Raw genomic sequence first — 24,069 nt, forward strand, 5'->3', positions numbered from 1 at the left:
ATAGGGTATAGGATAGTACTAAAGAAGATTTAAAAAGCTGTAAAAATCATTAAAGCGAAAAAAAAAAAAAAAAAAAAAAAAAAAAAAAAAACTTTTATTTTATGTTCAGAAGCAGACGGCCATGCTAGCGATTGTAAAAAAAGATGATTGATCAGGGGATCGGCGCAATAGCTTCAACAATAATCAGCTTCTTTTTTTATTATCATTCGCTTTGTCAACGCATTATTTACAACAAAGAGTGATTTCTTGCTCTATGGTATTTACACCCCCATGGCGAGAGATGTCTTTTTTTTTTTTTTTTTTTTTTTTTTTTTTTTTTAAAGAGAGGCAGCCTCGCGCTGTAACCACTTGAAGCCTGGGCTGTCCTTGACCAAGAAAGGTGAAACCTTGGCTAGGCACTCAGCGTGATAGGCGTTGATCCATTCAATCTCCAGGTGTGTCAGTAGTGAGCGGTCGATCATCTTGAGTTGAATAGGGACTAAAGTCACATGTTCAAAACCATAGTAACCACGTCCTCCAAAGTTGTTGAGAGTCTCGACTTTGCGCACCAGCATGACGTTCTCAATACGGATACCGAATTTCCCATCCTCGTAATAGCCGGGCTCGTTTGTCAATGTCATGCCTGGGACCAAGGGAATATCGTTGTAAGCAATACGAGTGCCACATCCGTGAGGTCCCTCATGTACGTTCAAGAAAGCACCAACGCCATGTCCAGTTCCGTGGCGGAAATCGAGGCCATCAGCCCATAGAGCACGACGAGCCAAAACGTCCAAAAGATACCCAGATGTGCCTTCAGGGAAGACCGCAGTGTCGATGGCGATGTGTCCTTGAAGGACACGAGTGAAGGCACGCTTCTCAAAGTCATTGGGCGTTTTGAAGTGGAGTGTGCGAGTGACATCAGTTGTTCCATCGATGTATTGTCCGCCAGAATCGCAAAGGTAGACTAGATCAGGATTGATGCGAGCAGCTTTAGGCTTCTCAGGTTTGTAGTGAATAATGGCTCCGTTAGGGCCTGTCGAAGAAATGGTGTCGAAGGAAAGACCAACAAATCCAGCTTGCTCACTATGAAATGGATTTTTTTAGATAAAAAAAAAAAAAAAAAAAAAAAAAGTTACAGAATCAGATCAAATAATTGAAAAAGGTCAAACATAATTGATATGAAGGAACCAGATCAAAGAATATTGCTGTTATTGCCTCAGGAAGATACATACGCTCTGAACTGCTCCAAGCGTGCAGCACCATCGGCCTCATCAAGCTCGACGCCATTAGTAAGTTGTTCCTCAAGCCAAGCAAAGTAATTGATAAGAGCAGCTGAGTCGCGCAAGTGGCACTGGCGCATACCCTCCAACTCTGCCTCGTTCTTAATGGCCTTGGCATCCGTGACAGGAGAACGGGCCTCGACAGTATTATCTTTACCTAAAGCAACAGCCATAGCAAGGTTGGTACGGGTACCTAGAAGGAACTTTTGCTTGTTGGTCTGAAGGGTTGGTGCCAAAGCACGGAGGTCATCAAAGAGGCTTTCGTAGGGTTTGATGGTGACCTCAGCTCCAAGGTGATCCCTGACCTCTTGCGAGACCGACTTCTTCTGAAGATATAGGCTGACATAGTCAGGAGTGACGACAGCATAGGAGAAGAAAACGGGGTTACAGTGTACATCTGATCCACGTAGGTTGAACAACCAAGCAACCTCATCTAGACCGGAGACAACAAATCCAGCTACACCTTTCTTCTCAAGGTCTTTGCGCAGCTGCTCGATTTTCTCAGAATGAGTGCGACCTGTAGTCTTTGTGGTGAGAACGAGCAATTTGCTGGCAGGACGAGCTGGGCGATTTTCCCAGACCAAATCAACCAAGTTCTCAGTGGGGACCAAGGTCGATCCAACCTTGGCGAGATCAGTCTCGAGCTTCTTAGCATCGGCTATCAAGTGAGAAGAAAAGTGGAATAAGAAAAAAGTCGGACTGTCAATTTCTACTGATGCTCTGTTTTTTTTTAGACTGAACCCACTTTTCCACCACCGAGTCGCAAGCCCAAATGTCCAAGCTATGATAGTACCCCTGTCCTGAATGATGCCATTTGGTCTTTTGACGTCAAGGCGGATCCTAGACCACAGCAAGTCACATAATAAATTTATTACATCTTATAACTTACTGGCGGTGAAAACAAGAGGATCGATACCAATTCGGGAACCAGCAGGGAGGTTCTGGAAACGAGGGAAAAATAAACCGCGGCAAGGGTTTTCGCAATCAAACGACAGGCAGAATGGCGTATCACTTTAGTCTCGAATACTGGCAAAAGTAACTAAAAATATTTAAAAGAAACCGATGGTCCCGTATAGAATTGGTTGTGTTGATTTACCTTGACAAGGTACTCCTGCCAGGTAGGAACCTCGGGGAGGCCAGACTTCATCAAAGTCCAGTTTGTGTCCAATTGCTGCGAAGCTTGCAAGAAGTAACGGCCATCTGTGAAGAGTGCAGCCGAATCCATTGAGACAACCGCCAATCCTGCAGAGCCAGTGAATCCAGAAATATAGGCACGACGTTCATCGCATTCGGCAACGTATTCACTCTAACGCATGGAATAAATGTAAAAAAGGACAAGAAGAAAGAAAAATGTTGGTGAGCATGGCTTTTTTGTCTTGATGATTCAGAAAAAAAAGGTCATGCTACTTGCAATTGGTGATTGCAATGGCCACACACCTGATGAGCATCTTCTGAAGGAACAACGCTACACATTCAAACGATTTAGAAGCACAGTAATGAGCGTGAGAAAAATAATTGATTGCTGATAAACATTATGTATCAGATAACAAGAGGTCAGGAAGCGAGTAAGGCTTACAATGCAGTAACATTGTGCTTTTGCATCAACTCACGCAGCTTTTGCAGACGAGTTGTGGTGTTGGTGGCGGTCATGATGGAAGGATATAGGAGGCACAGTGAGGGAGGATCAAGTTGAGGAAAGAAGAGCGAAGAAAAAAAAAAAAAAAAAAAAGTGGGGAAGTGGACTTTTTGTACTAAAAGGTTCAGCCAACCAGTGCACGGCGATACTCAAGTGAGCCTGCGGATCAGAATGCAAGCACAATCAAAGAGACAGAGCTGATGGGAAAATGCTCAATAGAAAAGGATGGTATGGACCCCGCATTTGGAAGCGTATTTCAATTTCACTGCCCCACATCACTGTTCACCCTCATTTCTTCTCTTTACCTCTTTGCCTCTTCACCTGATGGGTGTTGATCTCAATGTTATTCTTTGTTCTTTCAGAAATAGTCGAAACACAGCAAAAACACAACCAGTATCCAACACGCGTAGAAAAAAAACCCCCGGAGTACACACGCCGCTTAATTTCTGGTGGTCGTGTACAAATGAAGTAAACAACAGTGATTTGTTCCGAAGCAAAGGCAACTCAAGCTGTCAACACTTCAACGATGGGGGAGGGGTCTAGACTAAAAAATGGAAACAATTTATCATCTCGCTCACTCAATTGGAGTCAGGGGTTCCGCGTTGGGGAACAAAATCCATAGAAGCAAACAACAATATATAGATTTGACAGCATATTCTTGACATGTATCCGGTATTTGGCTTATCTGGACCATAAACCTAACTTGAATTACCTGAGTGCATTCCGTTGCTTATAATTTTCACTATGCTATTACCACTTTTTGTGCCCTCATGGACCTAATATGGTCTGTCCAAGAGTGATTATTCAAGATTGCACTTGACGATATTCAGAAAGGGTCTGGTAATATCTATTTGACATGGCTCGTCTCATTGTATTCTCGAAAGTGTGTGTTTTTTTTTTTTTTTTTTTTTTATTACGTGCATTTTGTTACCTAGATCGATGCTTCTCAGGTTGTCTGAATTGAGGACTATATTAGTGTAGACACGCACTGAAATTAGGACAATAATCATGAGCCGCATACTTTTTTGGAATGCATTTAGGACGTTGCATGATCCAACACTATTCCAAATAGCCACAATGAACTTGAAGAGTACTAAATTCAGTCCACTCACAAACCCATTAGCTGTCAAACATTTTCTGGAAGCTAGAAATGACATCGAGGATAGGGAATATCATATCATCATAGAGGTAGTCTAAAACCCGAGAAAGAGAACGAGTCGATCTAGTGACCTCGGATTTGCAGTAATCCGCATTTGACCTTGATGTCTCTGTTTTCTTTGAGGATTGGAGAGCACTGGGGGCACTCTAGTGCGAGAGACTATGGCCAATAGTCCTGCTGCTGATGGTAAATAGCAAACTTCTTTTCATGCCGACGGCAGGAAAGCCATGAAGACGGAGTATATATAGATCCTTGGTAGGTTGTTGATGTGGTTCGTAAAAGGCAAGCTGGAAGTTGAAGAAACCTTTGTCTTATTAATTGATCTTGTCAACTTGTCAACTTGTCAAATAGAAGGAGATCAAGTGATATCGGAGCAAATCGTCATTACAGCATTTTGGATCAAAGGAGTTGATAAGCTGTTTAAATACGCGTATCTCGGATTTCAACTCCGCCCACAGCATTGCCGCACAGTCAGACGCAAATTATCAGTCGCATGGGCAGGGATGAGAAAAAGGGGAAGGTGTGATGGACTAAATAAGGAAGGAGTATCGCGTGTGTTTCCTTGTGTCCAAGGACTCTCTCTCTCTCTTATCTCCATTGTCTTCTTTCTTCTTTCTCTTTCTCTCTTTCTCTCTTTCTCCTCTATTCCTCTATTCCTCTCTTTCCTCTCTTCCTTCCTTTTTTTTTTTTTTTTTTCTTCTTTTCTTCATTCACTCATTCTCCTCATCTCTTCTACAGTTTCTGAACAAACTCTTGCTCAACTATTGACAGACTTTATTCTTTACATCAAACAAGCTTTTCACCCGCCACATCCTCCACCTCCTTCTTCCCCCTTTTTTTATATCATGTACGACGATAACCATTACCCAACCGACATCCGTGAATATCTTTACAAAATCCTTGTCATTGGCGACCTCGGCACCGGCAAGACCTCAATCATCAAGCGCTACGTCCACAACATCTTTTCTATAAACTACAAATCTACGGTAAAAAAAAAAAAAAAAAAAAAAAAAAAAGACATGACAAGCGACTGCATGACATGACATTACAAGATGAAATGGCATGAACAAGGCATGAAACGACTTGACTTTTGCATGACAAAAGGGAGGAGTGAAATCTCTCTTTCTTTGTGACCTATTGACACAATACACTATCTCTGGGACACCTTTTTTTTCTTGTTCAAACAAGACCACAACAATTACGACCACCACAACAGCAACAACAACAAAAGGAAAGCTCTACTGTGGACACGAGATGTTCAATCTACTCACTTTTTTTTATTCGCTCTTCTTTTTTTTTTTTTTTTTTTTTTTTTTTCCTTCTTTTCTGGTCTCACCTATTCTTTAAATGACAGATCGGCGTGGATTTTGCGCTCAAGGTCATCCAATGGTCACCCGATACCGTTGTTAGGATGCAATTGTGGGACATTGCAGGCCAAGAAAAGTTTTCCGGATTGACAAGGGTAAAAAAAAATAATACTTTTTCTCGCCTCTCATCAATCTTTTTCTTCCAGGGTTGTGATACAGAAATTTCGTCAAAAATGCAGATGATCACGTTCAGACACACAATTGGATACAGTAAGAGCAATCATACAGTTGTTCTCTCTTTCTTATTGCGCCATCTCAAAGAAAAAAAAGATTATGCAAAGTGAGACGGGTGGTTCGGGATTTCATGTTGTCTTTGTACTACCAGGATGAGCCATATTGTTGCTGCAGATTCGCCCTGGAGATCGCATTTTCTCAGCATGTCTTTTTGTTTTGACCTCCTTTTTTCCTTGTGTCTTGTCCAACACCCGTAGCACATGGCATTATTGTTAGATGTTCGAAGCGTACAGGAAAAAAAAAAAAAAAAAAAAAAAAAGAGCTTTGAGTCAGTCCCATTATCACTTGGTTGTCGGGAAATATTCCTGTTAGAACCATTAGGTGATGACTGGAAGGTTTTTGTATCACCCTTTTTATCGCAAATCATGTGTATAGGTGTTATCTTTTTAAAACAAAACCTTGGAACAACGGCTTTCCGGATGCGGATCGGGTTTACTAGCAGACTTTGTATGCTTGATATTGCCTTTATTTATTTTCATCTCTATATCCTATCCTTGTGTTAAAATTAGGTGTACTACAAGGAAGCCGTTGCAGCATTAGTTGTGTATGACGTGACCCGCCCAAAGACATTTGAGGCAGTACCTAAATGGAAAGCAGATCTGGACTCCAAAGTCTCACTGCCTGGAGGAGAACCTATCCCTGCTATTCTCCTCGCCAATAAGGTATATCCAAATATATTGTTTTTTTTTTTTTTTTTTTTTTTTTTTCGTTTGTTAATCTAGCTTTCAATTATTTTTTTTTGAAGACTGATCTGCATGAAGATCCAAACGCAGGACTCGATCCACAAGAAATGGACAAGTTTTGTGAAGAACATGGATTCCTGAAATGGTGTGTAGGCCTACTGGAGATAAAAAAAAAAAAAAAAAGATCTATGCTTTGTTTTGATACGCGAGAGATCTTTTACATAAACTAAAGCAAAAAGAATATTTTTTTGTGGTTCTAGGTTCGGAACTTCAGCCAAAGACAACAGTAACATTGATGATGCAGCTCGCTTCTTGCTGGAGGAGATCATGAATAAGGAAGCAGAGCATGCGCACCAACAAGCACAGGATACAACAGACAGAGTGCAGTTGAACCAGCCCCGTGCAAAAGAGGGATGCTGCTGATTGATTGACTTTCGCTCCTATGGATGTCTCTTTTGTACACACGTGCAACTAAAAAGCCCTCTAAACCAACCAACATGCACCCGCAGGCATTTACATGGCGTATATTGACGCTCTTTTTTCCTCCTTTCCCCTTTCCCTCCTTGTCTCATTTTCGCTCATTCGCTTTTAGCCTCTCGTCCTTACTGCCTCTTTTCAAACGTATTCCGTTTTTTTTCTCTCTCTTTCTTCATCTCACAATGTATTGGGTCTCATTTTTTCATCCTTTACGATCCCCCTACTGTGTACAATAGTTAATAATAAAAGCTTGACCATGTTTAAGGACAGGATCAATTCTTTACTCTTTTGTTTTGCTTTTTAATATTTATTATTATTATTATTTATTATTATTATTATTTATTATTATTATTATTCTTTTATTTTATTTTATTTTTATTTTTTTTAAGAATCTTGGGAATATGGAAATTGCTCTGATTTGTAGTTTACAAAGCATCGGAAATCATTCGATAATCCATTTTGATGTCCAGGATGGAAAGTCGTCAGCTGGAGTCCGTCGGCTTTCGCGATCTCAAGCATGACAGCGCCTGTGCATAAGACTACTTTGCCACCCTTCTTGAGTAACATACGCACGGTCTGCAAAGTCTTTGTGAGACACTCTTCGCTCAAAAATGGAGGATCGACCACAATCATATCGACCGATCCCTTGAGTTCGTCCGCCAATCGAAATTCGAGAGGCTTAGAGTAATCGTAATGAATAAATTGACGACCATAGACATCGAAACGGGTGTCGTATTCGAACAAAAAGAGATTGTTGGGGTTTGGAGGGCTCATGGACTAGGAAAAAAACATCAGGAAAAAAAGAGGAAAAAAAAAAAAAAAGTTATTATTGTGTATAAACATACTTTTTTTTTTTTTTTTTTTTTTTTTTTCCCCCTTCTTCTTCTTCTTCTTCATCTTCTTTACCATCAATTTTACATAGGCAGTGGGCGAGCTGATACAACAGACAATACTCTGTTGATCTGTGTTGTTCAGGATCTCTCGAGCCAATTTCTCTGAAGTAGCGTCATCATACCAAAACTGACTTAATTGCCAATCTTCTCTGAAAAAATCCATGGTGATAGCAGGCTTGTTTTGAGTGTTGTTATTTTCATGACTATCCTGAGCTTCATCAAAACGTTCCTCTGCCTGCTGACGAAGTGTCTCGAATCGTTCCTGTTGCTCCTGTTGCTCCTGCATGACTTGTTGAAGAGCCTTGAGAGTCTCGGGTGATAGTTCGAGGTCAGAATCTGAATCCATTGTGTTTCTTTTATGTGTGTGTGTGTTCGGTGATTCTGTAAATTCGTAAAGTCAATGTCGGTTGAATAAAAGAATGAACGAATGGAAGTTTGCTTTCAACGCTTGTTGTTTTATCACTATCGTGACTGTCGTTGTTTCATAAATGTAAAAAAAAAAAAAAAGTCGGAAGGGTCCTTCCACTTCTCTTTCTTGAAATTGCTAAAGACCAACTTTGTTGAAAAATGACACACTTGTATTCAGGAACCAGGCAGAATAGTGCTCACTTCTTAACAGCCTTTAGACAACTTGCCAGGCTACGGTGTCCAGGACAGCACTACTCTTATCATCATCACCACCATCAATCAAAATGTTCTCGTCCTATGAATCTCCTAGTAAGGATATCTAGGACTTTTGTATCTTCATCCTGCTCGATCTCTCCTTCTCCCTCTCCTCTTTTCAACCGCTTATCATATTATGGAGCAATACCATGCACAAAGTCAAGGCATATTCAACAAAGCACCTTGATTCCTTGCCATCATCATCATTATTCCACTGCTGCAACTATAGAAACAACCAATGCAGCAGAAGGAACAAGTTCATTTGCAGATGATGCATCAAATCTCTACCTCAAAGAAAACAAAAGAAAAGAACGAGTCTTGTTATTGATGTCTGGCGGTGTGGACTCCTCTATGTGTGCACATATCTTGCATCATCAAGGATACGATGTGACGGGTCTATATATGCATAATTGGAACCATCAAGAGGAAACTCAGGATGAAATCCCTCTACCTGTTACTGAAACCATATCCGATGGTGGTAATAACCATACCAGCAACAACACCAAAAATAACAACAACAGCAATAATAATAATAATAGCGTTAATAAAACTCCACGCACTAGTCGAATCCGACCAAAGACTTGTACCTCGGAACGGGACTGGGCAGATGTACAAGCAGTTTGTGCTCAAATCGGGATCCCTGCACTTCGACTTGATTTCTCAAGACAATATTGGAATCAGGTCTTTGAAGTGATGCTGCACGAATATGAGCGTGGACGGACACCCAATCCTGATATTTCTTGTAATCGAGAGATCAAATTCGGAGAATTGATTGAGTGGTGCCATCGTCATGGAGGTCTGGGCAAAAATCGGAGTCGAAAACAGGAGAAGGAGCAACAACAGCAAAAACAACGAGGACAGAAGCAAGCGAAGGAGCAGGAGCAGGAGCAGGAGCAGGAGCAGGAGCAGGAGCAGGAGCAGGAGCAGGAGCAGGAGCAGGAGCAGGGGCAGGGGCAGGGGCAGGAGCAGGGGCAGGAGCAGGAGCAGGGGCAAGGGCAGGAGCAGGAGCAGGAGCAGGAACATTATCCAGGATGGGATTACCTTGCTACGGGACATTATGCTCGCGTAGAACGGAATCCTCTCACAGGGCAGGCTCGCCTCCTACGTGCTTTAGATAATAATAAGGATCAAACATATTATCTTTCAACACTTTCAGAAAAAGTCCTCCAACATGTTATCTTCCCATTAGCACAATTTGATAAACCCACTGTGAAGAAAATGGCGCTAGAGTATGGCGCTTCCGCTCAGTGGTCACATCTCAAAACTGCTGCAGAAAAGAAGGAAAGCATGGGGATCTGTTTTGTAGGGCAGCGGCGTCGTTTTGGAGAGTTTTTAACAGAGTATTTAGAGATGACTCCTGGTCCAGTTCGAGTTGATGATTTGAATGGACCTTTGATTGGACAACATAAAGGACTTTACAGATATACGATTGGTCAAGCTTCAACTGTGGTTCATGGTCATCAAAAATGGGTTGTTTTAAAAACGGATCTGGAGACCAATACTTTAGTGGTCGTGGATGGTACACAGAATCCTAAACTATTCTCGCCTGGGTTGGTCGCTGAAGATTGGCACTGGATCGCTGGGACTCCGCCTCAGAAGTTGCTCGATATCTTATCGTCAACAGAGTTGCACAAGGAACAGTTTCCATTCACAGCTCAAATCCGACATCGCCAAGTCCCTCGTATGTTTTTTTTTTTGTGGCTCTACTATATTTCACAAAATCGATTTTCGATTTGCTAAAGCTTTTTTTTTTTTTTTTCGATACTCAAGAACCCTGTACAATTGAGCCAATTATCGGTAGGGACAATGGAGCAAACGATGTGAACTCTGTAACAGAGTTTCGAGTACATTTCAAGGACCTTCAACGAGCAATTGCCCCAGGACAACAGATCGTATTATATGATCAAGATGAATGCCTCGGTGGCGCCGTCATTCGCTCCAGCCTTTTGTCCGAATCTACCCCATGATCATAAAGCAAGAACGTTATCATAGACAGATCACTTAATAGAAGAATAAGAGTATTTATATGATACGGATTAATGAAATGAAAAGTCTGTACTCTATACATCTACTAACTTGACCATCTCATGCCTGAATAACCAGCTTCGCCACCACCGCCATTCTGTTTAATGACCGAGGCTGCGTTTCTTGACCGAGATCCGTTACAGAAACATGATTGGAAACCATACATGCCCTCCTTTTCTACTTGAATAGCCACTTCGCTTAATCCTGGGATCGTTGATAACAGGATCTGTTCTACAGATTGTTGAAGGGCTTTGGTATCAATTGTCGTCAATGTAGACATTGCATCTTGCTGCTGTGGATTTCCTACGCCACTAGAAATTTGAATATGGATACTGCCAATCATGGATTCTGGGGAGTTGGGCCAGAATCGTGCACAAGAGTACGATATGACACCTGGGACCCTGGAGATCTGTATTAGGAAGTTTAAAACATCATAAAGTGTATAAAGAAAAATAAGTAACCCATTCATTATTAACTTCGATGCCGTACCATTTTGATGACTTGGGGAGTTTTATGAAGTGCTGCTTACCTCCTCAAGGGCATGCTCGATGCTACCAAGGTTCGCATCTGGAACCTCTAACATGAGCACAGCGGCAGAGTCCTTGATCAATGGGATAACACTCATGAAAATCAAAACCGCAATAAACATGGATGCGATTGGATCAAACCCTGTCCATCCAAACCAGTCAATTAGCAGTGTTGATATAATTACACCCACTGACCCCAAAGTATCCGCCATGATGTGTAAGAAAACACCTTGCATATTAGCATTGTGTCCATGCCCATGATCATGACCGTGGCCGTGTCCGTGACTATGACCGTGGCCATGCCCATGTCCATGGCCATGATTGAACGCAAAGATTCCGATCATATTCACTACAAAGCCCATGAAGCTGATAAGGAGTAGTCGATGTGTATTCATTTCTGGAGGGTGGACAAGGCGCTCAATGGCTTCAATGATGATAAAGATGGAGATTAAGCTCAAAAAAATGCCATTGGAGAATCCAGACAGAGTCTCAATTCTGCTGTATCCATACGAAAAGGTCCTGTTGGCATTCCATTTGCTCATAACCGACGCAAACAATCCTACTCCCAGCGCAAGACAGTCGAAAAACATATGAATCGCTTTTTGGTTTTAAAAAATAAAACGAGGGATTTAGATTTCAATATCCGCTGTCATCCGGTTAAATATCTCGCTTGAATACTTCGATATCGACATAAAGAGAAAAAAAAAAAAAAAAAAAAAAAAAAAAAAAATACACGCATAACTTACAATCGGAAATAAGCCCTAAGCTGTTTGTCCAGACGCCATAAAGCATTTGAACAAACATGAAACTCAGATTTAATAGCAAAAAATAAAAGATTTGCTTCGAGTCTTGATCCGCTAGAATAGCTTTGATGTACATGCCGATATCCCCCATGCTTACAGAGGAATAGTGAGATGATAATCGATCTCCATGAATCGGTAAGTCGTTATGGAATCGTCCACCTTCTTCAGAGTCAAAGCGAGCATCAGAAGATACTGCTTCTGCATGAAGTATTTCGTGAATCCCGTACAACATCACGATTGCAATCAATAAGTCAAGCAAGTTGGCGCCAATTGACTTTGTGACCAGCAATCCTGTAAAGCATGAACTGATCAGAACAATAGGCCAACCTGCCAATACGTGCCAAAGTGGGATGACTCGCTGACTAATTGATTGGTTTACATAAAAGTCGATCACGAATAAGCCAATACCCAATACCAGATAGATAAACCAGGAGGATGTGTGAGTGTAAACAGCTCCAGAGTGAGTCGAGATCATGCTCTGGATTAGGGCGAGTGGACTGACGATAACAGCTGCAAGAGTTACAGTAACTGCATGTAGAGTCCTGTTGCCACCCATCTCTGCTGAAAGACGTCTTGCTACACCACGCTGATAAATTGATGCTTGGGTCGAAATAAAGAGCCCAAAGTACCCCGAAAGGATAGAGAGAAGGTTGACTCCTGCAGAAGTGTAAAAAATGTCCAAGAATAAGCATGCCAAGATGCTTCCTAGTACTACGAAGGAATATTGTCTCTATACTCGTTCAGTTGGATAAGTGCAGATCGTATAATGTCAATAAAAACTGGTCTGATAGTATGAACATGGGTATCGGGTTCGGAGGTTCTTTCAAGGAGTATTACCTGCAATGTCGATTGCTTTCTGACCAACGCTGCCGTTACCGCTACCATCCAGATGTTCGAATATTGTGTCAACATGAGAACCCTGTAAAGTTGAGATGAAACCAAAAGATGTGTCAAATGCGTTAAATACTGATGACGTTGCTCGAAGCATCAAAGACTCCTGACATTCTAATCTCATCGTACCTGAGGGTCGATAATGTCGAGAGGCCCCAGAGCCACGTGTACATTTGACTTACTAATGCCCCGCTGTAAGCAAAGATTTTATTCCACTTTGATAAGCAAGAAAAATAAAAAATAAAAAAGAGGATGTTAATAACATACTCTTATTCTAGGTTTAAATAAAGCTCAAACCACGCATTAACATAATGTCGAAAACACACCTTCCAGCTACTCGTGCTTGGTTTTGACCAAGGTCGTTCGATCAGCATTAGAATGAAGGCTCCAGCTGCCAAGATCCACCACAAGATGACTATTAAAGGCTTATGCTCCACTCTGATCCAGTCCTTCAGAAAATGCGCACATGCTGCCTGGATTAACTTGGCGATTCCGAGAAAAGCGATGTGATTGAAAGGAATTCTGATATCATGATCAATTTTCATATCAAGAATACAGATTAGAGATATTAGCCTTAGCGTGTGAGTTGTTCAAGTGCATTTTGTCCATTTTAGTTCCCAGATATCAGATATAGACTACAGTTGGAAGGTGCATGTACCCTGATGGAGAGTGGTTTGTGATCTTATCCAGGTTGATCATGCCCGGTTTACGATCACTATTAGAGAGACCATGTATGTGTCCATGAGAAGGTCCATGAGTATGACCCATGTGAGAATGAGCATGCTGGTGGTTGCTGTACATGATGGCGGCAAAGCGTGCGTCCAGGGTGGGAGACCGGATCTCTTATGAAGACAGGAAGAAGCACCCTTCAGGGAAGGGATACAAATTGTCGTTATTATGTTTTGGCAGGATGAGATTAAGTTGACCCGTCTTCAGAGAATGAGAAAGGATGAAAGAAGGTGAGAACCGAGTAGAAGAGAGAAGGAAGAAAACTAGATGAGATGGATGCAAAAGAGATGATGGCGAAACATTCGGGGGGAAAAAAAAAAAAAAAAAAAAAGGTTACAATATCCATCATATTCATCAAATAATATTAAATGTACTTTTTATTAAAATTACACATTCAACATTCACACATTTTATCCGTCTTTGTAGCCTTAAAACGAATGAAAGATCTAATGAAAAAGATTCCTGCGAATTTGGGTTGAAAAAGAAGAAGCCAGCGTTGTACGGCATCCATCAGCATGTACACGTGCTGAATCCATATTGGAGCAATGCTTTCCAACATATATTTGTAAAGAATGTGACCCATTAACCAAAGCACGTTCCTGAGACGCAGGAGCCAACAGGGCAACATCATATTCTTCTACGCCACTCATTGGGTAGCATTTTTTTTTTCTTTTAGTTTGTCACACAACGCAACAAGTTCACACGCATAGTCTACATGTACATGTACTTTTGTATTTCCAAACAGAGCAGAACTCTTGATCGATTGTTGAAGTATGTCTTTTTTTATTTTTACATTGTTTTTGTGGTAAAGTCTTTTCATATTTAAACATATTATTTTACAATTCATCCTTAACGGTCTCCTTCTTGGTTTCCTTTGTCTCCTTGACGGCCTCTTCCTCCTTCACTGCCACAGGCTCGGGTTCAGGCTCGCTGACTGCCTCAGGCTCAGGCTCTGTCTTTGTCTCTTTGGTCTCCTTGGCCTCGGTCTTCTCATCATCCTCATCAAGCTCATCAGTCTCAACTTTCTTAGTCTCTTCCTCCTTAACGGCTGCTGCTTCCTCCTCACGTTTCTTCTGTGCCTCTTTCTCCTCCTGTTCTTTCTTCTCCTTAGCCACAAGAGCATCGGTTTCCTTGGGCTTGTTCTCCTTCCACTGGCTCAAGTACTTGTCGGCGAGCTCGGCATCAGTGGTGACAACAATGTCATCAAAGATGCTACCAGACTTAACTTGCCAGAGATCCAAGCCAACACCGGCAATCTTGTAGTGAGCGAGCTCGGGATCCTCCTTAAATTCGGGGTTAGGAATCTGCTTAGGTGTCCACTCGCCCTTGTAATCAGGGTTGTCAATGTACTTAGGCTCCCACTCCTCAAAGTCAGGGTTAGGGATCTCAGCGGGCTCCCATTCTCCATCGGATTCATCATCCCAATCCGCGGGCTTGACAGCATCGGGATCAGGGATGTAGCGGGGGATATCGTCGTAGTTGTCAGGCTTGACATGGTTAGGTTCCTGGATTCTAGCATCATCAACCCAGTCTTCGGGCTTCTTATCATCAGGATCAGGGATGGTGCGGCTGGGATAGACATCCCACTGCTCCTCCAATGGAACATGGTCAGAGATAAGATCACCATCGACATTGAGAGAGTACTTTTGGTCAGGATGAACAACTAAGCGGTAAAAGTGAGTCTTAGAGTCGCGAGGGACGGGGAAATTCTTCTTGATCAGATAGTTCTTGCCCTTGTAGTTAAAGATGACATGAATACGGTTCTCAGAGCCACAAACATCAGGACCAAACATGATTGCATACTCAGAGTCGCCATTGAAGGACTTGGCATCATAGTTCTCAGGTAGAAGCTTGAGGTATGATCCACCGCACTCCTGAGGTTCTTCTTGCTTCACAGTGTATTGGACGAAGAGATCCTCCTTTGAGTTGTCAACAGTCGACTTGAAAGGGGTAGAAAGAGAATAAAAGCGGTGATCCTGTTTGGTCTGTAGTCCTTGGTTGTATTCCTTATCAGCGTAGAAAGTACCTGAGGAAAGCTCGACCTTACCAAGGTCGTCCCTGTGTGAGGAAATCATCCAGCGCTACAGATAGCACATACAAAAAAAAAAAAAAAAAAAAAAAAAAATCACGTTAGATATAACAATTGGTTTTGACACATGCTCTTCAGCACTTTATATGAACTTACGTCTTCCCACTTATCATCCGAGAAGGTTTCTTCAAGATAAGTCTGACCAGCAGCAGAGACCACAGCAGCAATAGCAAGAGATACAAGTAAGAGGGTGGACTTCATGATTCTGATATTAATATGATGTTATCTGTATGCGTATGTGTATGAATGTCTATGTGAGAAAGGGATAGAAAAGGTGCAAGAGGGGAATGAGAATGAGTAAGAATGGGGAAGTGAACAAGAGTTGATGAGAAAAGAAGGAGATGGAAGATGAAAGAAAAGGATGAGTAAGTACACTAGTAACGTATTTATACAGTCTTTCGTGTTCCTATTGGAAAGTAATCGAGTCTCACTTCGCCATCGCGACTTTTTTTTCTCTTTCTGCCTGTGCAACTATACTCAAACTCTATTTCACTCACAGAGTTTTGATTTAAATGATTTACACAGAAGACATGTCCATGGAATGTATTCAATCAAAGAACTGTTCCACAACCAGCTGCTCTTTTTTTTGATCGCGATAATACGATGCAATGCCTCCCATTGACAAATGAGAGACAGCCATGTCATTATCCCTAAGAAATTTATTTCCTGTGGGCAAATCATATCCAGCCATGGGCAAAAAGGACAGAAATCCAAAGGGAAAAGGGCTCATTGAACATGGCTCCTTACGGCTGATAAAAAATGTAAAGCATGCGTCGCTATCGATCCATTTATCAACACATTATCCGTCCAATACACAACCACAACACCATAACCATCCCAAACAAACCTTTATTTTTAAAAAATACAGTTGTTTTGGCTGGTCACCAGCCTCAATGGGACTTGAAAGAATAAAGTGACTTGGTCATCGCTTATAAAGGTTCTAGAAATGGTCAAGTCCTCAAGGTGGGTGTATTCCAGTAGTGTTTCCCATGTCTTTTGTAAACTCGAACATTTAAGCTTGAGCTTAATAATTGTGGAGCTGTCAGACAATCAAATTCAGAACATGGCGCTGATCCTTGGCTGCCCATATTGACCACTCGATGGATCGGAGGCGATCCTAGCCTTGAAATGACGTGAACTCATTTGGGAAGAAATCATTACTCAAGCTTTTCAATGTATTTCTTGTGAGTCTCTAGTGCTTCTTTAGTAGAACACCTTGAATCAGGTCTAATGATGATCGTTTTCCATACGGATTTGACAAGGGTATCGTGGAAAGCCTTGGAGGTGCCAAGGCAATTAGCGATGTCTCCTTGAGAAAGGAAAGTACCAATATGTGTATAATTTCTGGAATGTCTAGTATTGCTGAAGAAAATGAAGATACTAATGTTAAGGGTAGGATGACATGTGTAGTGTAGATTTGAGAGTGTCAAGGAAAGCGAAAATCTATCTCATGATCAGAGAGCTGCGTTATATGTAGGGTCCTCAGATATTATGACGAGCAGTACGACCCAGATGGTATTTTAGTTATCCAAAGTTGTTGCTAATCGACAAATCTTACATTAAAAAGTATCTCTAGCTACAATTACATTGCGCACTATAGTGGCCGTATTAGCATAGAAAAGATCCGGGAGTGAGTTTGATTTTATATTACCAGAGTAAATGCATATAGCCTTCAAAGGAACACTATGTAGCTATGTGCATTCATATTGTTAATTATACTATCTGCTGGAGCCATCAAATGTAATTCAGCTCTTCAAGATCGCCAACAAGCGGCTTGAATGGTCTTTTTTTATTGCGCTACCACGGATGAGTTCAAAGGCGGGCTGGACACCGTTGGTATGATCGAGGCCTGATGTCTTCGCGGTCTTGATTTTTTTCTGGAGCTACCAATATTATCGTTGGGAATAATGTTCGTTGGAAAAGTTGTCAATCCTCTTTCAGCAATGTAGAAGAGTCTCAGTTTGGTGAGCTTGCCTTATATCTCCCTCCCTGTATGACATTCCAAGGTGAAGCCTGGATTAATATTCCTGCTTGGAGGCATTTCCACTTGCATTAAAGCTTTATATAGAAGGGCATACATAGCACTCGTTATCAATCATGCCATTAACTTCAGATCTGTTACCCCTTCACCTTAGGCAGTTTTCTACCTGTCGTTAACAGCTAAGCCACTAAATGTCAATTGCTGTGCTTGATATTCTATTCACGTGATGTTGAAGACGTGAATGGTTTGTGTAACGCGTCCCATCCTTACAATTCTTACCATTCTTACCATTCTTCCTTTACCATCATTTATTAAAAGTCAAATTCATTTCTTTATCGAAGCTTTTTTGACTCAAAGACGATGTCGACTCCATCACCGCCACCACCACCACCGTCGACATCGACATCTGCAGCAAACATCGTAGGATCCAGCGCCCTTGAAGGTTCACAAAATGCTGGTCAAGAACATGGGTCTGGAAACAACTGGAATTCCGCTCAGAAGCAGCAACAGCAACAACAAGGCAGATCACAAAGGAGGATTCCCTCTGTGTTTTCAAGAACATGGGCTCACCGTGGCAAGATCACTTTTGGTCTCTTCCTTGCCTATAGTGGAGCTAACTTTTATTAGTATGAAGCTTACTTGATCTTGCTTGATCTGCAATTTCAGCTGATCGTAAGGCCATTTTAATTTTGTTAAAGATCAATTAAATTGTAGCCATAACGCTTTTTTTTTCTTTTTTTCTTTTTTCCTTTTTTCATTGGTTATGTCACCGTTTAAATGCAAATAGCAATTGGAGACAACAGAAGATCAGGGATACTATTCCACCAAACACAGTGCTTCACTGGAGAGTTACAGACGGGTAAGCGCCTTTGTGCAAGGAAGAAATTGAATTAAATGCAAATTGGCGATGTAACGTTCTGATAACATTGTACACCATCCTTTATAGGTCAATTGTAGAAACAGACACCGATAAAGGCCACCTTCAAAAGCTTCTTAGGGCTGCAGGGGGCGATACACCCACTCCAGTCTCAACACTACTTGATGTTGTTACTGCTATTAAACATGCCAAGGACGATCCAAGGATCGTAGGTATCATGGCCAACTTTTCAACCTCTAACAATAAAACACAGCAAGCTAAAGGGCTAGGATTGGCTCAGATCCAAGAACTACGAAGTGCCATCCAAGAGTTTAAGGAAGCCAAGGCTAAGGCTCTTGGTGGTGAAGATAAGGTGTCCCTTATTGCATTTACAGACTCATTTGGTAGGTCTATATTTTTTGTAGAATGAATAGATGTGTCTGCTTTAATTACATTGTCTCATTTAATGCATTATATGAACTTGGCTTTTTTTTTTTTGGATCATATAGACACTCAAACGCAGTATTACTTGGCATCAGTGTTCGATAAAGTGTATATGCAGCCTACTGGAGGCATTCCTTTGGTTGGCTTGTCATCGACTGTCCCCTTTTTCAAAACTCTTTTGAATCGCTTCGGTGTCCAAGGTAAAGTGGAATAAGCCTTGTGCTTGAAAAATGTTTTCTTGATGGCCAAAAAAATAAAAAAGCCTAATCCTTTTTTCGTTTTATTAATGCAATAATCAATTACCTAGTGCGCTCTGAAGCTCGCAAGGAGTATAAAAGCGTGATCAGCCCTTTCACGGAGACAGAGCTTCCACCAGCACAGAAGCAAAATCTCTTCGATCTTCTAAAGGGTTTGAACTCACAGGTTTTGGCTGATATTGCGAAATCTCGCCAGAAAGCTCTTGGAAGCGATCCAGTTGAGAAACTGAATCATTTAATTCAAGTTGGTCCATTCATGGCTTATGAAGCAAAGGATGAAGGACTGGTGGACGGGCTTCTATACAAAAGAGACTGTGGCAAGATCGTCGAGCAAAATGGTGCATTTGGACTGGCTCACTATATCCGCGTTAAGGGCAAGGAGCACACAAACAAGCTTGCCAAGACAAAGGAACCCAGCCTTGTTGTGGGGATCGTTTACCTGATTGGCGGCATTAAACGGTACAGTGCTTTTTTTTTTTTTTTTTTTTTTTTTCATTCATCTTCGAAGCAACGAGTAATGGTGTTTTTTTTTTTATGGCTTGTAGTGGTGGTGGCGACTTTGGAGCCAACACCATTGTCAAAGGCATTAGAGAGGCAGCAGATGATCCTACAGTTGACGCAGTCGTCTTGAGAATTGATTCTGGCGGAGGAGACGTGGTTGCTAGCGACACTATTGGAGATGCTATTCGCTGGTGCCAAGATGAAAAGAAGAAACCTGTTATTGTTAGTTTTGGGAACACCTCTGCCAGTGGAGGATATTTTGTATCAACTCATGCCAAGGCTATTGTTGCTCAACGTAAGGCTTTGTTTTTATGTGGTCTGTTCTGAACTAGACATGATCAGACCATAACGGTTTTGAGTACAACTAACCTAAATGGTTCCATCCTTTCGTCTGATCTGGTGAAATGATAGCGACCACTATCACCGGAAGCATTGGCGTCGCTTCCATGCGACCATATTTCACTCCCGAGTTCTTCAAGATGATTGGTGTCAGTGTTGAGCAGTTCTTTACTGGATCATCTGATACGTCACTGCTCAATGATCTGGAAGGTGCTGCGTTGACACGCTTCAAACGACAAATTGATGTCACATATGCAGATTTCCTCAAACGTGTTGCCGATGGACGAAAGATGACATTGGAGCAAGTTGAAGACATCGCTGGTGGGCGTGTCATGAATGGGAAAGAAGCTTTGAAAGGTAAGAAACGTGCAAATAAAAAAGGGGAAAAAAAATATATAAATTGTATTCGAGAACAATGCCTTTTAGCTGATATAATATAACTTTGTACCTTCCTCGCTTGATATTGCAATTTAGCTGGATTGGTAGATAAACTTGGAGGACTATCGTATGCTGTCCGATTAGCAGCTGACTATGGTCTTGAAGCGCACAAGGAAGCTGGCCATGTACCATCGGACATGAAAATTGAAAACGTTGTGGTCAAAGTATTCCCCAAGCCCAAGCCTCTTTTGCAGCAGGCTGTTGAGTCGTTGACAGGTGATGAAGCCGCAGACATGTTTACAAAACGAAAGATTCAAGCAATGATGATGCGAATCTGGACAGGTGATATGGTGGGCTTGATGCACGATATCGGAATGGCAGACTCGACCTTTCTTCAGGGCCCTCCTATGCGCCAGCAACTAGAGATGGACGAGAACATTAGAGTGTAATGATCTGACAATTTTGTTTGTTTCGCCAAATCATAATAAATTTATATTGCGTGAGTAATTGGATTATCTCTTGCATGTAAAAGAACGCGTCGAATGTAGGCTATGCAATGAATTAATTTTCTTCAACTCTAATTGATCGTGCCCAGATTTGGACAGAATCAAAACGCACCTGTGTTCTGTCCAAAAGAATCGCTGCGCTTTATTTTTGTTTGTAAAAATGCATTTGTCTCTTTTTCTACACATGATTATGACATGGAGGAGACAGAGTCAGATACTTTTTGCTTCTTTTGGGATGTTATAACAGTGGCTAGTTCTCTAAGCGATATTACGTCTCCATCGGCTGTGTGAACTGAATGGGCTAAGCAAGAAATGAAAAGGCTCTCGGGCTCACCAGTGGTATTTCAAATTCAATGATCACAGTTTTAATAGCATGTTCAATGCAAAATAAAGTTTATGAAAACTAATTCTATAATGTTACGCAGTCTCAATAATGACCTTTAAATGTCACTTTTTGTCTTTTCTTTTCCTCTCAGTTTTCACTCACTTCTGGACTCTTCACTACACATTCACTCATTTCGCTATTATTATTTTTTTTTTAAAGGATTCACTCTCTCCTTTGACTCTCTCCATTTTCATCCAATCTTTTTTGTTTGATTTCAAGAATGAAAATATCAAAGACACAGTCGTACTCTCTCTTGGCAGCCATGCTCGCTGTTGCTGGCACAGCAGCTGCACATCGTACTCGCATCCAGCCATTCGGCCCTGAGCTAGGCCACCAGCAGTACCACATTGCTGGTTCAGCATCTTCTATGGCTGCCATGACTCGTGGCGCTACACCTCTTTCTTCCTCTATCACTATGGATGGCGATGATGTTGTATCCTTCTTCTCAGGCTCGCCCGCCGACCCTAAGAAAGTGGCCACTGATTTTGTGCAGCAACAGTTGACTTCGTCCGACTACGTTGTTAAGAACGCTTATACATCCAAACACAACGGTGTCACTCATGTGTACCTCCGCCAGGTGATCAACGGTCTAGAGGTAGTAAATGGTGACATCAATGTGAATGTGGACAAGGATGGCAACGTCATCTCGTTTGGTGATTCATTCTACAAAGGCAATCACAACAACATTGACAGCTTTAGCGTCCGTCGTAATGATGGTAATAGCGAGTCGATGACCATTCGCGAATGGCTCCAACAGGAAGGCGAGTCTCTTTTGGAGCAGGGTCGTCAGTTGGCCTTTGGTGGTCGAAGGCGCCGTGGAAGCCCTCATCGCCAGGTAAGGGGAAATTTAATGTCAGCTGCCATGAACAGTTGAGGCGTACAAAGCATTCCAACAAACAGTTACTCAAGAAATGCCAAGCCTTGGGCATGTGCGCTGTACATTTGCACTTACAGTTGGTCAAAGCGAACGTTGTAGGCTTGCATACATATTACAGCCACTTGGTTGCTTGAAGAATATCCACATGTGCAGTGTAAATCCTGATGTTGGACACTGGCTATGATTGTCTCTCTTGGACCCACATGGTCTGTCACAGGATGAATTATGGATATGGCAATGACTTTAGGATACAGGATGGCAAATAAGATGGTTATTACCAACAACATTTATCACAGCATTAGTTTTTTTTGATGGCTCTAACCGCCAATTAACTTATTTAATGCGGCCATAATAGAATCCCATCCGAGCTCCAGAAGGCAAAGATGTGAAGTCGCCTCAAGAGGCCTTAATGTCGTTTGCCAGATTTCTCAATATCGAGATTCCTCGTCCTGAGGATATGGACATTGTCACGACTGTCTCACTCAACTCCGACAAAGTTGAAGTTATGATGACCAACTGTCCCCTCACTGCTGATGGCAAGGTGCCAGTCAACCAAGCTTACATTCAGACCGAGGAGGGCACTTTGGAGCTTGTTTACGACCTTCAGGTTGAGATGAAGGATACCGATAACTGGTTTCATGTCCAGGTCCACGCCGAGACTGGCAAGGTCATGCAGGTTGTCGACTGGGTTTCGGACGCAACATTCAATGTTTATCCCATGGGTGTGAATGACCCTGAGGATGGTAAGCGTAAACTCGTTGTCAACCCAGAGCATCCCAAGGGCTCACCTCTTGGGTGGAATCGTCAGGCACAGAATAAGAACTTCACCACCACTATTGGTAATAATGTGTTCGCCGGAGAGAATAGAAGGAATGGAAGGGATTGGGAGAACAACCCTAAACCTGAGGGCGTGCTTAGCAAGGATGGACACCTCACATTTGATTTCAAGATTGATCTCAAGAAGGACCCTGCTACTTATGTTGACGCTGCAGTCACCAATCTGTTTTATTGGAACAACCAAATGCACGATGTTTTCCACCATTATGGCTTTGATGAAGAGTCTGGTAACTTCCAGGAGAATAATTTCGGACGTGGAGGCATAGGCAACGATGCTGTCATCGCCAATGCTCAGGACGGATCTGGATACAACAACGCCAACTTTGCAACACCTCCTGATGGTCAGCACGGTCAGATGCGCATGTACGTCTGGGATGTGACAGAAGTGCCACGCGACGGCGACCTTGAGAGCGGGATCATTATCCATGAGTATGCTCATGGTATCTCAACTCGTTTGACCGGCGGTCCTGCCAACTCTGGATGTTTGGGATGGGGCGAAGCTGGTGGTATGGGTGAGGGATGGGGCGATTTCTTTGCTACTCTATTCCGTCAGAATGAAAAGCACACCTATGAGTCAGAGTTCGAGATGGGCGCTTATGCCAATGGTGGTAAAGGAATCCGTCGCTTTCCTTATTCGACCTCGATGAAAACTAATCCTGAGACCTTCAAGTTTATGGACGGTCCCGCCTACTGGGGTGTCCACGCCAAGGGCGAAGTCTGGGCTCAGATGTTGTTTGAAGTATACCAGAACCTGCGCCTTCGCCTTCCGTTCACAGATAATTGGTACACAAAGGACAAGACTCATTATGCCAACACTTTGGCCCTTCAGCTGGTAGTCGATGGTATGAAACTTCAGCCATGCATGCCTTCCTTCATACAGGCTCGCGATGCCATAATCCAGGCTGAGAAGATTCTGACTCGCGGCAAGTACCGCTGTGATATCTGGAGGGGATTCTCCAAACGCGGTCTGGGCACCAAGGCTAGGGTTATTGGAGCTAATTCGCCTTTTGGAAGTATTCGTACCCAAAGTTTCGTTCTTCCGGTCGGCTGCGAAGAATAAGGCTCTCTCGCACCTCTTTCTTCATGTTACCATGAATATTAGATGAGTAGTACGTATTTATGTTTAAAAATAACTTATTCTTAAATCCTACGGTTGGTAGCAAGGCTTGTATTGAAGCGTAAAATAAATACTTTGCCTAGAGTGTGGAACATTTGACATAACTGGTGAGGTACTCACTTGGTTTCGCCCTTTTATCGGTTCCATGAACTTTTT

General features: G+C 42.2%; 8 protein-coding genes across 8 annotated transcripts; 4 read left to right on the forward strand and 4 right to left on the reverse strand.

The window, feature by feature from the left end:
- Positions 1 to 310: 310 nt before the first annotated feature.
- Positions 311 to 2,954, reverse strand: BCR41DRAFT_353439 (Creatinase/aminopeptidase). The gene is made up of 6 exons (XM_022024147.1): positions 2,836 to 2,954; positions 2,697 to 2,724; positions 2,356 to 2,565; positions 2,149 to 2,200; positions 1,212 to 1,917; positions 311 to 1,062 (listed from the first exon to the last, which is right to left on the reverse strand). Exons 1-6 carry the CDS (start codon positions 2,907 to 2,909, stop codon positions 318 to 320), a joined length of 1,815 nt encoding a protein of 604 aa, XP_021881394.1. The 5' UTR covers positions 2,910 to 2,954; the 3' UTR covers positions 311 to 317.
- A 1,787-nt stretch (positions 2,955 to 4,741) lies between these two features.
- On the forward strand, positions 4,742 to 7,086 carry BCR41DRAFT_353441 (rab GTPase). The gene is made up of 5 exons (XM_022024148.1): positions 4,742 to 5,040; positions 5,409 to 5,516; positions 6,165 to 6,317; positions 6,401 to 6,483; positions 6,599 to 7,086. The coding sequence occupies exons 1-5, from the start codon at positions 4,900 to 4,902 to the stop codon at positions 6,759 to 6,761; spliced, it is 648 nt and encodes a 215-aa protein (XP_021881395.1). The 5' UTR covers positions 4,742 to 4,899; the 3' UTR covers positions 6,762 to 7,086.
- Positions 7,087 to 7,199: 113 nt separating this feature from the next.
- On the reverse strand, positions 7,200 to 8,121 carry BCR41DRAFT_386437 (putative N6-adenine methyltransferase-domain-containing protein; the record flags this gene model as incomplete). The annotated part of the gene is made up of 2 exons (XM_022027792.1): positions 7,722 to 8,121; positions 7,200 to 7,592 (listed from the first exon to the last, which is right to left on the reverse strand). Exons 1-2 carry the CDS (start codon positions 8,052 to 8,054, stop codon positions 7,200 to 7,202), a joined length of 726 nt encoding a protein of 241 aa, XP_021881396.1. The 5' UTR covers positions 8,055 to 8,121.
- A 100-nt stretch (positions 8,122 to 8,221) lies between these two features.
- BCR41DRAFT_59550 (tRNA methyl transferase-domain-containing protein) lies at positions 8,222 to 10,623 on the forward strand. The gene is made up of 2 exons (XM_022030928.1): positions 8,222 to 10,052; positions 10,142 to 10,623. Exons 1-2 carry the CDS (start codon positions 8,276 to 8,278, stop codon positions 10,336 to 10,338), a joined length of 1,974 nt encoding a protein of 657 aa, XP_021881397.1. The 5' UTR covers positions 8,222 to 8,275; the 3' UTR covers positions 10,339 to 10,623.
- On the reverse strand, positions 10,443 to 11,817 carry BCR41DRAFT_305697 (cation efflux protein; the record flags this gene model as incomplete). Its single annotated transcript, XM_022020803.1, has 3 exons — positions 10,443 to 10,805; positions 10,926 to 11,521; positions 11,670 to 11,817. 3 exons carry the CDS (start codon positions 11,815 to 11,817, stop codon positions 10,443 to 10,445), a joined length of 1,107 nt encoding a protein of 368 aa, XP_021881398.1.
- Positions 11,818 to 14,111: 2,294 nt separating this feature from the next.
- BCR41DRAFT_322515 (Calreticulin family-domain-containing protein) lies at positions 14,112 to 15,783 on the reverse strand. The gene is made up of 2 exons (XM_022021473.1): positions 15,532 to 15,783; positions 14,112 to 15,427 (listed from the first exon to the last, which is right to left on the reverse strand). Exons 1-2 carry the CDS (start codon positions 15,634 to 15,636, stop codon positions 14,183 to 14,185), a joined length of 1,350 nt encoding a protein of 449 aa, XP_021881399.1. The 5' UTR covers positions 15,637 to 15,783; the 3' UTR covers positions 14,112 to 14,182.
- A 1,922-nt stretch (positions 15,784 to 17,705) lies between these two features.
- Positions 17,706 to 20,695, forward strand: BCR41DRAFT_386440 (peptidase family S49-domain-containing protein). The gene is made up of 8 exons (XM_022027793.1): positions 17,706 to 18,042; positions 18,204 to 18,275; positions 18,363 to 18,676; positions 18,782 to 18,916; positions 19,024 to 19,432; positions 19,519 to 19,769; positions 19,886 to 20,170; positions 20,288 to 20,695. The coding sequence occupies exons 1-8, from the start codon at positions 17,777 to 17,779 to the stop codon at positions 20,638 to 20,640; spliced, it is 2,085 nt and encodes a 694-aa protein (XP_021881400.1). The 5' UTR covers positions 17,706 to 17,776; the 3' UTR covers positions 20,641 to 20,695.
- Positions 20,696 to 21,155: 460 nt separating this feature from the next.
- Positions 21,156 to 24,013, forward strand: BCR41DRAFT_353449 (Fungalysin metallopeptidase-domain-containing protein). The gene is made up of 2 exons (XM_022024149.1): positions 21,156 to 21,917; positions 22,315 to 24,013. Exons 1-2 carry the CDS (start codon positions 21,303 to 21,305, stop codon positions 23,854 to 23,856), a joined length of 2,157 nt encoding a protein of 718 aa, XP_021881401.1. The 5' UTR covers positions 21,156 to 21,302; the 3' UTR covers positions 23,857 to 24,013.
- Positions 24,014 to 24,069: the final 56 nt, after the last annotated feature.

Source organism: Lobosporangium transversale, assembly GCF_002105155.1.
Source record: "Lobosporangium transversale strain NRRL 3116 chromosome Unknown BCR41scaffold_18, whole genome shotgun sequence".
Taxonomy (NCBI): Eukaryota; Fungi; Mortierellomycota; class Mortierellomycetes; order Mortierellales; family Mortierellaceae; genus Lobosporangium; species Lobosporangium transversale.